Below are 15,645 nucleotides of genomic sequence, written 5' to 3' on the forward strand. Positions count from 1 at the left end.
TTGAAGAAGGTCATACCTGGGCTGTGATACTAATTCACAAAATTCCTCCATATGAGACATTACATACGATCGATCATCAGCATACAATGAAAAGTATAATTTTTGAAATTCTCTTCGAAAATTATATTTTGCTATTACGCGATAGTTAGGTAGAAACAAGTCACCCACTCCTCTCTGATCTAAACCCTTTTTGTTCAATAGCGGCCGTTCAAATGAAGTCTTCTCTTCTCTATCTTGATCTAAACCCTTTTCTCTAGAGTCTTTCATCGATACAGAGAACTGTGCTGCCCACTTAATGGTGCACATAGCGGAGAATGAGGATTTTCCCATTCCCGCCTCACCAACTACGAAAACTGTATTGGCCAATCCCTCCTCTCTACAAAAAAATTGTTTGTAAGAGGAAATAGGAGAACCGCTTTGTTTTTGATCGTCTCCAAGTCTTCTGTGGTCTTTCTTCTCGATCTTCGGAGGGACGTAAAACTTGTACAGTCTCTCGTCCTTGTCCGATAGCAGGGGCGATATGGGCGCGCTGTTGAGCTGCTTCTGGTAGTACTTGACTAGCCGTTGACGTAGATCTGTGAATAGTATAAGTATACATATTACAAATAGCATGCATATACATTCTTGCTACATATATTCACGTTGCACTGGAAGTAAATGTTGATTAATGTTACAAACTACTACAGTTGTATATTTCAACCACATTTTCTGTAACTAACGGAAATTAACCTGGCAAAACCAGAGCTACCACTGAGCGTGATTAAGACCCCAAAACGCCGCCATCATAGGAAATGGCAGTAAAATGACTTTGATGTGGAGGTCTTTTTCATTTTTGGATGTCTTTTTTAATTTTTTTTAGAAAAACGTATGTTAATGTGCTGCAGTGTTCAATCTATTAAACATGGCAATTAACAAATGGTTAACAATCGTAGAACACTAGAAATGCCAAAGATAAAAATAAAACTGCTTTGTAAACATCAACTTGGTTTTTCCATGAACTTTTTTTTAAATGATATGACTGATAATGAAAAGTCACAACGGGCAAGCACTCTGTAAATAAATTAGTTTTAACGTCGTATTACTGCAGTATTGAGAGGAAATAAGTTGTATGGTACAACTGAATCAAAATGATTTGAATTACTGCATGTTTTCCATACATTTTTTGTCCCTATACATCAAGCGCATCTTGAACTGTAACAGTAGAAACAAAATAACCCATACATCGCCACATTTCCATATAAATGTCAGCTTAATAAGTTGTATTGTGTCAGTTTAATTGATTGTATTGAAATCCACTTTTTCGTCGTCTATTATTCACCGTAATGATGCATTGTGGATTCTTCTCGTCAACATTTAGCAATTATGGGTTCTATCCAACACTGATGCGGGATTTATTCGAAACCATGGAAACATTTACATTGAAAAATGGGATCTTCAAGTGGAAAACGGTCGGACTTACAGCAATTGTTTAACTTGTGTTTTGAAACCTTAAGCATAACTTAATAAACTGTCGATAAAACAAAAGTGTCAAATTTGCCCCATATCGCTCACCTGATTAACAAAGGGTTAAATTATTGATCGGAAAACATACTGGACGCCTGCCTCTCGTACGCCACATGTGAAACTATAATACCTGCCGTCTTTTAAACGGCCCGTTTACGGGCTTTTAAAAAATGAAATTTATGAATAATACAAAGGGCCATAACTTTTACAATATTTAAGTTATTTTGATACATGGTCATCTTAGGAACTTTTCTGTAAATATATTTCGAAAACGAGTCAACTCAATGGTTGCATACATTGAAAAGTAGCCCAAGTCCTGGCGGTCATGATTTTAGGAATTCGATTCATGGTCACATAAGTAACATTTTTTGTATAATTATTTGGAAACTGGGCCAGCGCTTTTCTGGGCAGATTTTCAAAGTTTTACTTTCGGTTGGTATGGTCACAGAATATAGCATGGAACCTCTTTTATTTGAAGGAATCAGGTACCAGAGGCGGAGACATTTGAAGGAAAATGTTAACGACAAGGCCCCATATGTTTTATTCATCTAAACAGTTGTCCTGTTTGACTTGATCGTTAACTTTTAATACCAATTAACAAAGGGTCACCAATTATCTGGTCATTCTTTAAAATAATTGTTTTCTAAAAAAAAAAGCGAAAAAATAGAAAATAGTAAAAATAGAAGAAAATTATGTACGCGAAGTTAGCGGCCTAGCGGCGTGAAGTTAGCGGCCTAGCGGCGTGAAGTTAGCGGCCTAGCGGCGTGAAGTTAGCGGCCTAGCGGCACAATATGGTATCTTATTTCAAAGTATTAATATATGCATTTTCTTCTTAAACAATGATAAATTAACTGTTTTGTGCTTATAAATAGCAAATATATCATTTTGTTAGCAGAGCAGGCATGTTTGCATGCTATAAAATAGAAAAATATTTGATAACCTTTTTTGAAAAATATGTTAAAATCGCTTAAAATTGATATTTTGTGCACAAAAACAGGTAACTTATTATTGTTTAAGAAGAAAAGGCATATATTCAGCCTTTGAAATAAGATACCATATTAGGCCGCTGGGCCGCTAGGCCGCTAACTTCACGCCGCTAAGCCGCTAACTTCACGCCGCTAGGCCGCTAATTTCACGTACATAAGAAAATTTGCTGAGCTGTACCGTGTTAAATTAAAAAGTCTATAACTACCAACCACATAATTGTGTAATGGTTCTTATTGGAGACACAGAATCGTAATTTACTATGCTCTATTTATGGCTGCGAAGCCTCTTTTTAAATTAATAACAACATTTTCTTAAAAACACGTTGGGTCAAACTCTCATGGAACGCCTTAAATACCTTGAAATTCAGAAAGTTCGACACAAGCGGAAATGCTCACCTTAAATTTTAAGAAATATTTCTTTGAAAACATATCGAGCAAACGAGGAATACGAGCCAAGTGAGTTAGAGTCAACAGGATTCGACTGTATTTCTAATATTCTTATTTTCCATGAACGGAATATTAACAGTATCTTAAATGGCCATATCCTGATACACATACCAATAAAAAAATGTCAATCGGTTAAACATAATTATAGTACAACTATTACTAATAAATGTTCTTTTGTGCTTTTAGTATGACTATAAGACACTTACCTTCTCTTTGTTCCGCCTCTGACAGGGAAGAAAGAGCTTTTATCTTCTGCAAGGCCTCCTCCAACTCTTTGCCACTGCGTCTTCAATCTCGAGTTTCCCTCTCTCCGTGACTACCCTAGCAGTTGTCATTGCATCTTCTAAATGAAGCTTCCCCTGCGTCACAACGCCTTCTAGATTGCGTTTTCCTGTTTTAATTGCATCTTCGAATTGAAGCTTCCCCTGCGTCACAACGCCTTCTAGCTCGCTATTTCCTGTTTTTGTTGCATCTTCTAATTGAAGCTTCCCCTGAAACACAACGCCTTCTATATCTTTCTTTCCTGTTTCCGCAGTCTCCGCTAACTGACGTTTGCCAGATTCTATGCCAGCTTCTACCGTCGCCCTAGCTTCTTCTAGTAGTTCACGTACTTCTTCAGTCGTTATTGGAAGGGTGCCTTTTTCAAGCTGTAAACCAGAGTATTGGTCTTTAAACCGTATGTATATGAAAAATAACATTACAGCTAAATACCTTATTAAAAACTATTCTCTATAACATGAACAATGAGTCAATATATGCTTCCTTAACAAGCTGTTCTATAGAACTAGTATGTTAAGTAATGACATAACTATTTTAAAGAATGATGTACTTTAATATATCATATATATTTGCTTTTCTGACAGAAAAACAATTCAATAAAGAGAATTTAACTATTTTAAAGACAATGTTAAGCTCTGTGTGTCAAATAAACACAAACATTAACCTGTTTCAGTTTAAAGACAGCTTGCTGGGCATCTATGTCACTCGCCAGAAAGGTAGAGTCTGTCAGAAGCGCGTTCAGAGCTGCGAAGTACTCGGTTAGGTCTGTGTCTGTCACTTTGAGATCCGGGGAATGGCGAATATTGCGGCCTATCACACGAGCCTACAATTCAAATAATATATGTAATATAGTAGTTATAACAGGTACTAAATACCGAATATTCAAGATGCTTGTGTAAAACTATTAGCTGTTGACATTGCCTAAAAGGGGTCACAGCCAACACTCGTAATTATTAATTTATGTAGTTTGTGTTTGATAAAGCGCTTTGTTTATGTATACAAATGTCCAAATATAAAACATCAGAGATAAGTTTTCATTTTTTTAAATTATTTTGCTTGTTAACACGTTTACGCACAACCAATATCTATATCAAACACAAACATCAAAACATTATCCAAATACTTGTACAAATACATCTTATATAATGTAAATTGCAGCCAATTGCCTTATTTCCTTAAGCCCAAATTCCTATGTTATACGTTTTTTAATTCCCGTGCATACATTGTATACCTCAGTATTACCTCAGTCAAGGCGTTTGGTTGGTTGCCAATAGGGAACGACATACGCCGTTGGAACTCTGTACAGTTGATCATAACGCTAATGATGCCATTGAAGTCTGTCTCGTCGTACGACGTCACGTTGTGATAGCCGTCAGGTGGCATAAAGCATTTGGCTACTTGCCAATGGTTCGTACACCATTGGTTGGCTTTGGTATTCTTCCTGGACGGCCCACTATATCTATGGACAGCGCATATTTCATCCCGAAAGTCATCACATATCTGTGAGGGGCAAGGTCGGTGTATCTTCAATGGAGAGTTGTGGTACTTGCAATTTCGCGGATGTGAACAGAGTCCTTTTGTTGGACACTGCAAGAGATGTTCTGTCAGACAAAGGCTGCATGTTGTTCCAACAGCGAGGTTCCTGGCCAGGAGGACTGAAGAGTGGATCTTTTGCTGAACGCGATAGCAATCCCCATCAACAAGGCCTCGTAAACCAGACTTGGTGATCCTGAGGGCGAGGGATCCTTTTAGCCAGTTCTGGTTATCTTTCTCCTTAAGGATGTCTTTGTACGAAGCCATTTGTGTTCTGAGCTGCGCGGTGACAGGCTAGAGAAGTCAATCTGACTAAACACTGTCTGACGTTGCAGGAATCACGGGAATTACCTGATGGTTACAAGAAACAATACAAGAACAGTGTGTGTTTCAATGTGTGTTGAAGCAATATAATTGCAATATGTTTATGAAGTAATTCTACATGACAATTATTGACACAATATGTTTGCCTCTATTCTGTAAACAAACTATTGCAATAAGAAAAATTATTCAATCGTGTTTACTTAATAAAACACATGACCCTAAACATTAAGAAAAAAGCATTACATGTACTCTCAAATGAAAATGTGGTGGAAAGCGCTACTATTTTGTTTAATGCGTTCTTAAGCAGTTGGTGATAAAGGTATTTTGATTAGGAATGTTTGATATTATTGGATAAGCTGATATACTGCGATATGGAACAGAAGCGATACTTATCATTACGCATCGGTGGGATATTTCTAGTATATTATGTTATTTATAGAATAACCGTTAATGCATAGTAATAACTCTTGTCAACCAGATTCACTGATGTGGTTTGAAAAGTGGAAAAAATCATTTTAACCAGACATAAGCAATACGTTGTTACTTGATTGAAAACCATTGAACTAAGTATCAATAATGATAATAATCATGTATGCCGAGATATTGACTTATGGGTGTTGACATGATTTCCTTTATCAGAACTTCTACTGGCATAATTAAGAGCCTAGAATTGCAATATTTGAGTTATTTATCTTGATAAAATATGTAGGTTGCATGATTTGGAACACTTATCTTAAGTGTAATTGTAAAACAGGAAGAATTTGCTGAGATAGTGACTTAAGTGTGCTTACATACAATGACCATAATTATCTAGTCAAAAAAAATTGGCCATAACTTGCAAAATACAGATTTCTTCTTTGATTAATTTAGTATGATGGATGGTTGGGAGAATTGTGTAAAGTCGCAATGCAATACATCAAGTTATTGCCGAGATAACCTATATGCGCTTACAAGCAAACCTTTAACTGAAATTTATCCTGTCAATTGCATAAAAATCGGTACAATAACAAGGTGCCGTGTAAATTTTAGTTTATTAGGATAGAAGACCACGTGATGTTTATCTACAGTCAGTTGGTCATGTGACCGCGGCAACGGACTTTTTTCTATTCTGAAATGTCAGAGGAAAAGCACAAATAATGGTTCAGTATTTTATCAATAGTCCGCCAGCAACCGACCTCAACAATCATTCGCCTATAATGTCCCATCACTCTGTATAATAATGACACTGTGAGGCAAAACAATCGACCAGAAAATCAATATGTGATGTAAAAAGCTTACCCCACCCGCAAATGCTGGAAACTAAGCAACATTCAACAATTGTTAATTCCATTTCTGTGGTGAATGACAAAAGCTCACTTACAACAGAAATGAATTATATCTTTGCCGGTGCAGTTCTGAACATCCGACACTATCAACATAAACTAAATTTATTGTGACGATCCCTTGTAAACACTCGTGATCTTGAACCATGACCCGTGTACTGTACTCAGTGACTTGTGGAATAATTGTTACATCATCAGATAATGTTTGGTGACTAATTCATGTTTATGCACTTTTAAAAGGTTTCTATGTTTTGAATTGATATTGACGTATTCAAATTCAATGAATTTGACTATAAGCGTATTGTAAACTGTTAAACAGTTTTGAGAACTATTTTGGGGGCGATTTAAACATGGATACGGAGTGTGATGACGTCAACAGGGAAAAAACAGTTGTACCCCTTATTTTTAAAGATCCTTAATAATTTAAAGGTTATTTATAGTGTTTGGCTGACCCGATAAATTCCTCCGCCTTGCCATCTAAACTTCCTCCATCCACGGCACTCACCTAGTATTTTCTATTTTTAAGCTTAAAGCTGAGTTTCATTGCAATATGAGGTACTGACTTAAATGTGCTTACATGCGAACCCTTAACCAAGGTTTGACGCCAACGCCAATGGTGAGTAGTATCGCTGTCATTTTCTTTGAGCCAGTCGAGCTGAAAAAAGACACTAAAAGTTAGTCAAACACAAATAAATACTATTTAATCAGTATTATCCCTTTGTCTCAAATGAAATAATGATGAAAATAGCATATATTTTATAAAAAAAAATACAAGTTCATATTTTTTTATTACTAATTCGTATCACGACACACGATGGAAATATCGCGATGCAATTTTCTTCTCAACACTGATCATCCCTTATTTGGATGGATGTTTAATATATAACTGTTATTTAGTTGTGACGTTCTTTGTTCTTCCATTCAGCAATGTGTCCCTAGACAGGACCTTCGCTTACATTATTGACCACTTGGCCTGACCCTGTAGTTTAAATTGCATTACTTACAATTGTAGAAAAGCCTTTGAAGTTGGTTCAATTGGTCATATTGTTAACATCAATAAATTAATGTCAATCAGAATATAGATAATTTAGTTACGTTTTGAAACTCTTATTCTTTTAAAGGCACTTTCTCATGTTTTGAACCAATTATTTTATCATTATTTAACTCCATGATATAGAAATGACAGAAAAATATAGCAAAAACAAGACCTGTCACAGAATGTGATGAATGCCCCCGAATGTGAAATTGACCTTTGAACAAGGCCAGACCATGAAAAGGTTAAAGCCCAGACAATCTATACTCTATGTCGCCAGACCATGAAAAGGTTAAAGCCCAGACAATCTATACTCTATGTCCTTATATGCAGCATTGCATTGTGAAGAAACACGTAGACTTAGTGTAACCTTGACCGTAGAGGTACGGACACGGGTCTTGCACGAGACACGTCGTTTTGGTATGTTGAACACATATGGCAAGTAATTTTACAATCTTGCCACGGAAGAAAAAAGTTACAGCATGAACACTGCCACCTATACTCTTATACACAATACACAATGCTGCAATGTTTAATAGGAAAGAAAAAATACTATCATTAAAAGCAAGGGCGCGGCCGCCCAATGTGACTAAATACGCCTGTCCTTGTTTAAGGACACAAGTTTGGTGGCAAGTGGTTGTATGTTCACTCAAATTTAGAAAGTGGTCACTGTAAATACAGTTTTTGTCAATTCAAGTACATAACTCTAGAGTGACATGGCTTATAATCCAACCTGAACAAGACATTCTACTCATAAACAATCTGTCAGACTAAATTTGTGATAAATGGACAAAGGATTCTTAAATAATTGTTTGGACAATGACGATTTTAGGATATTTCTTTAATTGAAGGACGATAACTCTAAAGGGACTCAAGCAATAAAGCTGATTATTAATCTAATCCGAGATATAATGCCAATTCTGACCAAATTTGATGATGATTGGATAGAGGCTTCTTACATTTGTACGTTGTTTAGTAAACAACATACTAGACGCCGCCCACCAGTACACTACAGCTTATACTAAAACACTTCCTATTTCATAAACGGGCGAATAAAAACAGAGTTATAATTAAGGTAGCAGAACAGATTTCCATAAACCAAATGCTGCCATTTTGGCCCCTTAAAATCATTAACTCGAGACGTTTTAGCCCCTTACAGATTTTCAAATGAGATATTTCGGCCTCCTATAGTAGAGGAGGAAATTCAGTTATTTTAGATAATATGAACACAGGAGAAATATTTCAATTCTATTTCAACAGAAGATATAAGACAATTTTGAATTCAACATACAATCATTTATTCATGAAATTATCAATAAATTTTGAAAGAAAAAAAGCTTCAGAATAAAAATACATAAAAATTGCCATATTTAGAACACGAATATTGATCATATATATTTAAAACAAAATCAGTTGAGTTGAAAAATGAGCTTACGAAGTTATTGTTATTTAAAATATATATAATGATTACTGAATATATAAAGTATAATAAAATTACATCAAGTTCAAGTGAAGAGTACAGATTTAAATCTCAAACTATAAAAACAAAAGTTGACGTACAGCTTTCGTCTAGGCCACTTTGTCTTAGAAATGAAAAAAAATAATGATGTAATATACATGTGCCTTTCAAAAGCAATAAAAATTAAAAGTTAAAAGTAATCAAGAAACACCGCAATACGACAAAACCAGGATTTCAATGATTGAGAGAAGATTTTATTGTTATTTAATATTAACAGGTTTCACTTTGGTAAAAAACGCCTATTCTTAAACAGGTTTCACTTTGGTAAAAAACGCCTATTCTTATATACAGGTTTCACTTTGGTAATTACCGCCTGTCAAAAGCAATATAATAGTGTCCATCAAGGGCCATTATTTGTATTTAGGAACTTAATATGGAGTTATGTAACCTATTTCTGTGATCGCCGTTACCAACTGTGCAAAGTTTTAAGTCAGTTCAATGAAGGGTATAGAAGTAATTAGTGAAAATCCCAACTTGCCCTTAAACTTTAACTGGGCCAAATGTGCCCTTTAACTAGAACCTTAGTGCCTAAGTAAAGCAGGGGCCATAAGTTATATCTATGATAAAATGGTGTTATGTAACCTATTGTAAAATGTTCGTCAATAATTGTGTAAAGTTTATTGAATGAAGGGTAAGGGATTTACAAGTAAAATATCCTAACTTGATGTACAACTTAAACGTGATTCGATCTATCAAAGGCCATAATTTGCATTTAGGATAAAACGGAGTTATGTAACCTCATTGTGTGTTGGTCCCGAAGAACTGTGTGAAGAAATAAGTGTTTGAATGAAGGGTATTGGAGTTATAAGTCAAATTGCCTACTCGCACTAAAACTCAGATTGGACCCCGACACCTATGCCCATGATTATAAAAGAATAAACAAAATATATATTTATGCTTCTTAACACAGAATTTTCTTTTTTATAATTATAAGGATCAAACTGATTTCCGAAATTAGCGGCCGAAAGTTCTACAGGATGGGTCGGATTTGGTACTTTAAACTACTAGTGGATAAAGAGGGGCACACCCGGCGCCCCCCCCCCCCCCGCCCCCTCCCTCTAAAATAGTCCAAGTTTACTGTTTCCCCATGTGGGGGAAAAAGCAATAAAATACGCTAAAACGCACCATTTCCGACTACATATTGTTAAAAATGTCTTAAGGGACCTCAAACCCCCATGCAAATAGTTTATGCAATATACTTTCGGTTCTGAGGTAGGGGCGTATGTCAAATGGTGCGTTCCTTAGGTTATTTCCCTAAAATGCAATTGCTTTAACCGCCCGTGTACAAACTGGGCTGATTTGGTAATAGGAAATATGTCTGGGATCCATAAAATATACAAGAAATATATTTTTGTATATCAAAGCCATTAAATATCTTCAGACGTGTAGTTTATCACATACACATGTACCCAAAATAATATAAATCAACATTAAAGACACAAACAATAAGCCAGGTGCCTGTGAGTTGAGTCTAAAATAATAGACGTGTTATACAGGATTCTTCCAATCCCTAACGTCTAAACGGGAATTTGCAAAAAAACGAGGATGTTTTAAAAATATTGAAATTGTTCATAAAGAGTTATATTCATATTTTACCATGTAAGTGTAATGCTATTTTGCACTTAACAAGCATTAAAACAAGTTGTTTACCTTTCCAATAAAACGAAAGTTGACTGACACAGACAACAGTTATGCGAAGGGGAACAACTCGATTCAATCGTAATAACTCGGCCGCCTCCGACAAAGCTTCGAGATAGACCTCGTTATACAATCGTAACAATTCGGCCATGGCCGAAATGTTCCGAGCGATTTAAAACTGTGCCCTGAAGCCTTGCAGTTGCCCTTCGTGTATATATTGTTATGTTTCAACAGAATGAAATGAAGAAAAGCCGTCAAACTCATAATTATAAGTTGGATGTTTATTTTTTGTGTACGGAACTAATATAAAATAACATTATCTGGTAATATTTCTTGTTTTTATGATATTTTATAGACGCTATATGCTTTAATCCGGAATCCTGATCGGAACAACTACCCACTTTTGATACTAAACAATTTGTACGTGAAGGATTTGCCATATCAAACATCTAAAAACAAATCCGTCAATGTACAATTATTTGGACTACCTGTGAGTTGTATGTGTATGGAAATCGAAAGTTGAATAAGAATAACAAAACATTTGAGTTATTATTCCCTTTCATAGTTCACAAAACGCTACACTGCCTTTTTATAATGAGGTAACATAATTATGCTTAGTCGGCTACATAAGTCAAGAGTGTAAATTCCAAGTATTGTTTACCAATTAATTTACTGTCACTGAATTATTATATCTATAGATGGGCGTTCAAATGCGATAGCTGATACTGATAAATGAAAACTAAATTCTACTTTCGTTTTCATTGAAATATTCACTCATTGAAATATTCAGTGAATATTTCAATGAAAACGAAAGTAGAATTTAGTTTTCATTTATCAGTATCATCTATCGCATTTGAATGCCCATCTATAGATATAATAATGCAATGAAAATAAAACAAAACATTTCATTACTTTGCTTTAGGTAAATGTAAAATGTAACTGATTAAAAAACGATTAATTACCTTAAGCTTAAGTCTTGTCCGCCATAGCTTGCAGTATGTTCTGTCAGTATTCTCTATACAGTGAGAAGCACTCTTGATTTGACACAGCCAGTAAATTTACCGTAAAGTAAACCTTGAATCTGTTGACTGCGGCCAGTTGTCTGCTACATTACGGACATAGCACACAGATGCATGCACCGTAAATAAAGATAACAATAATTAGAATAGAAGATATAGTATATGCAAATATACCGAAATACAAATACTGAGTCTATTATGTCATTCGTCTATACCATGGGATATTCGATAACAGTTTGTTTCTGAATAGATGAATTTCTATGCAACCTATTGTGGCGAAAATGAAAGGAGTGTAATACTGATGATTAGTTGCTGTAAGAATGTTACATTCTTAAAATGGTTGAACACTATTATACAAGAATGGATAACATTGCTACCTCTTACACTGTTAGAGTTAGACTATGATATGGGATTGCTTTTTGAATGCTAAGAACAAAATTGTCGGGAAGACTTTGATATATTTTCATACTGTCACAGGGTGCGGAAACTGTGCATCCAGACCGGGGCTAGCCCGGAACCCTCGCTGACAGGGCGAGTGCTCTACCGACTGAGCTACCGGACCGCTTACAGACCTCCTCGCCAACTGTATAAGTATCGGTACCGTGACAATACGAACCAGGCCTTGTTTGCGGCTAAAATATGCAAATTATAGTATGCATCTTAAATAAATCCGTATAACCATATATATGTATTTGAGGATTTGTTGTCGTTGTTGTTGTTTTAATTAAACTATGCAAACTATTAGCCGTGCACACCATTTGACAATATAGGCGCAACCTTTGTGGCCACAGGTTTGGATGTATCCCTTTTCAGACCTTTGTATGATATAACAACAGCTGACTCACAAATGTACTTTGTCATTAAAATTATAATTAATAAATTTTGCATCGAAGGTTCATTTTTGTTACAAGCCTGTGTGTGTAATACTTTTGTTTTAAAAGCACGTCGCACATTTGGTAATGTTTAGAAGGATAGTCAAAGAATGATGGCAAATTTATAATACATTCGTCTTGCAATCTTTAAGTATATCATATGTGAATAGGATTTCGCATGAAAGTGTTTTAAACTGAAAGTGAAAAGTTAAGAATGATGTACATGGCTGTCCTCCCTTAGCCTCTAAAATTTAAATGGTTCAGCTGAATACATGTATATTTGCAGACTCAAAGAAGGCAATCATTCTAGCACCAAACATACATTTTGATCAAAGGGTTCAAAACGGTCTATTTATAAATGCATTCTTTTAACATTAAATACTGTGTTTATGTATAAGGGTGTTTGTCTTTGAAAACATAGTATTAAATGTTTCCAATGTATGTTCAATTTGTAACTGTATAGAGTCCAATGTAGGTACCAATTGGTAACTGTATAGAGTCCAACACTTGTATAACTATAAAGTCCAATGTATATCCAACTTGTAACTGTATATAGTCGTATACATTAGAATTTTAAAGTGTAATGACTGTCCAATTCGTAACTTTGTAGAGTCCAATATCTATCCAATTTGTAAATGTCAAATGTATGTGCCAATTTTGTCCAATGTCTGTCAAAAATCAAATTTATTACTGTATCCTTACGTGGGGACGTCTTGTAAGGTCTGTCAAACTTATAGCTGTATACATTTAGCTTCCAACAATTGTCCTCTGACACGTCTGTAAAGTGTAAAATAAACTGTATAAAGTACATTTTCTTTCCAATTTTTAACGGCATAGAGTCGATGTCTGTTCAATTTCTTAACTGTTTAGAATATAATGCATGTCCTTCCGGCCGTTTGTTTTAGATGGAAACATATATGTTTCGAATCAAAGTAAATGATTGTATCTGTGCAACGTATTAATTTCATTCACAATTTTCATTTTCAGTCCTAATTATAGCTTGGGTTCGAAAGATATCGTGTAGAAAAAAGGTTGTACAATTTTACGACATTTCCGTCTGGTCGTATAGAGTTCAACAGTTAAGTGCGTGTGGTTTTATAGAGAAGCACGCCGACCATTGCCATCGGTACAAGGTCATTTCTCGCGAGTATATGTCGTCACTTCTTTTTAATAGAGTACGTCACTCCTCGCGAGTTATGTCACTGATGAGAGACAGGAATACAATGTACATCATGAACACACAATTAACGAATATTAGTACATGTATATACATATGAATGGATCGATTTCATATGACATATACTGGCATTAAAAAACAAGAAATCAGACATATTTACTAAGCACATTCGTGGATGAACATGTAAATGAACACACGGATAAATCAAATCATTTTCATCCATGTACACTTGTGGCCGATTGTATAAAACTGGCGCATGAATACTCTTCTTTTATTGGCTAACGCTCATGAATACTTCAATTAACCAATCGAATGTTTCTTGAAAAAAAGTGCCTTACCTACCGTTCTGTATGACTCTCGATAAATCTCTTGTTCTCCAGGTCAAACTGGGCACCCTGTCCCTCGTCTCCGGAAGAGATTAAGTCGTCCGCGTCCACCAAGATGGTTGCCGGAATTAACTGGACAATGAGGCTCTTGAGTGGAGGATGGTCCGCGTTGGAGGCAGACCGCGGGCGCCTTCGCGGCATGTACCCTTGAGGGAGGTATACGAAGTCGTTCCGCGACCTCTGGCATATCGCCGGAGGAAGCGAGTGGACACTAACTGACAATGTAATAGTCTAAAAATCTAGGGAACGCATCTAGGTTGTTTGAATTAATGTTTCAAAGTAGAAATGGAGATAAATAACTTACGTTTTCAGAATTTTTCGCGAAAACATAGTAACCTATCTTTGAATGGCAAGAACAAGCTACGCACCATTATGTGCCTTGCAATTAAATATACAAACATCATGCATGCATTTCTTTGTTCGACTTTAAGGAGAGAAATATTTTTCTTTATTCTTGGCATCAGTTTTAATGTTGCTTGCTTATACGTACTTGTAGCCCTTAACACGTATATCCGTCTATCTAGATGCAGAACAACAGCATACGTACCGTTACTATAGACGGGTTCAAGGTACCGTTTTGAGCCGGAGTTTACATCAAAATGCCACAAAAACTATCCATTTACGGATTCTTTGAAATGCGATTTCCTTGTTTTTAATGGAGGAGCTGATTGGTCCCTAGGGTGATCTCTTGGACTGAGAATCATAAAAAAATGTGTTTTAGTACTGTATGATACACAGTATAAATAAGTAATCAACTTTTGGTCGTTTATTTTTATACATTAAATATTTTTAAATTTCATACAATCTTTATCATTCACAAGTTATGAAGGTTAGCAGATTTTGTATTGAGACATATGTATGGAAACGAGCTCAGATCTACAAGAATTTTTCGATAAAACAACTGTATTCGTCGCATGCATGTTCAGAAGGAAGTTATCTCCAAGGTGCAATCGCTCAACAAGCACATACTAGACGCGTGTTCGCAATTTTCTTTAATAAATCCGCCAAGAATACTCTTTATTTACCGACAATACAATATATGCTTAATAGAAAACATCGCCGCCTCGATAAAACCGTATTATTAAAAGCATTTTAGGAATCGACCTGTTGGGAACATCATGCGATAGTTTAAGGAGATAGATCAAGTTCGCCTTCGCCCCGTTGACTCGTGTCCTCCCTAAGCGCTTTTATAACTACTCTAGGCTATACGTAGACCCCATTGTGCCGACGGGCGGCCATTGCCGCCCTGGAATAAGGCAGCTCGTCGCCACACAAAATACACCAAAACCATAACCAAGTAAAGCTTTTATGATAAATGTAGGCTTGCATTCGGCTGCATTGTTATTTAATGGGTACTTCAGTTTGCGAAATTCGGGATTTGAAAACAAAAATTGGAGGTCGTTCAAACTAGAAAATAAATGTCGTGCATTTTACAAAAATGAACATTTGAAAATGAATGTCGTGCTGGAAAGACATTAGTCATTCGAAATTATATGTCGTCTTCAATGTATACACTCATTTATTAATGTCAAATTTCCAATTTCATGCCAGCAGGGCATTTGTTTTGAAATTTCAATGTCCAATATACTGCCAGCACGACATTCATT

General features: G+C 35.7%; 1 protein-coding gene and 1 long non-coding RNA gene across 3 annotated transcripts; one reads left to right on the forward strand and one right to left on the reverse strand.

The window, feature by feature from the left end:
- Positions 1 to 437: 437 nt before the first annotated feature.
- On the reverse strand, positions 438 to 11,618 carry LOC128234632 (uncharacterized). Of its 2 annotated transcripts, none has more exons than XM_052948988.1 (6): positions 11,547 to 11,618; positions 6,972 to 7,049; positions 4,458 to 5,099; positions 3,880 to 4,038; positions 3,143 to 3,583; positions 438 to 575 (listed from the first exon to the last, which is right to left on the reverse strand). In XM_052948988.1, the coding sequence occupies exons 3-5, from the start codon at positions 5,013 to 5,015 to the stop codon at positions 3,182 to 3,184; spliced, it is 1,119 nt and encodes a 372-aa protein (XP_052804948.1). In that variant the 5' UTR covers positions 5,016 to 5,099; positions 6,972 to 7,049; positions 11,547 to 11,618; the 3' UTR covers positions 438 to 575; positions 3,143 to 3,181. The 2 variants fall into 2 exon arrangements, with proteins under 2 accessions (XP_052804948.1, XP_052804949.1); XM_052948989.1 differs by lacking the exon at positions 11,547 to 11,618 and adding an exon at positions 11,246 to 11,305.
- LOC128234633 (uncharacterized) lies at positions 10,777 to 14,965 on the forward strand. Its single transcript, XR_008260983.1, has 4 exons — positions 10,777 to 10,907; positions 12,081 to 12,254; positions 14,033 to 14,194; positions 14,563 to 14,965. It is a non-coding gene; the product is annotated as an uncharacterized LOC128234633 (long non-coding RNA).
- The last annotated feature ends 680 nt before the right edge of the window (positions 14,966 to 15,645 follow it).

This window comes from Mya arenaria, chromosome 5, assembly GCF_026914265.1.
Source record: "Mya arenaria isolate MELC-2E11 chromosome 5, ASM2691426v1".
Taxonomy (NCBI): domain Eukaryota; kingdom Metazoa; phylum Mollusca; class Bivalvia; order Myida; family Myidae; genus Mya; species Mya arenaria.

Excerpts from the sequence above, each read along its gene's own strand:
- LOC128234632 (XM_052948988.1), bottom strand. The coding sequence starts at position 5,015 with ATGGCTTCGTACAAAGACATCCTTAAGGAGAAAGATAACCAGAACTGG. Across the intron at positions 4,039-4,457 it reads AACCAAACGCCTTGACTGAG|GCTCGTGTGATAGGCCGCAA; the intron begins GTAATACTGAGG and ends TTTGAATTGTAG. Across the intron at positions 3,584-3,879 it reads CTGTCTTTAAACTGAAACAG|CTTGAAAAAGGCACCCTTCC; the intron begins GTTAATGTTTGT and ends TCTGGTTTACAG.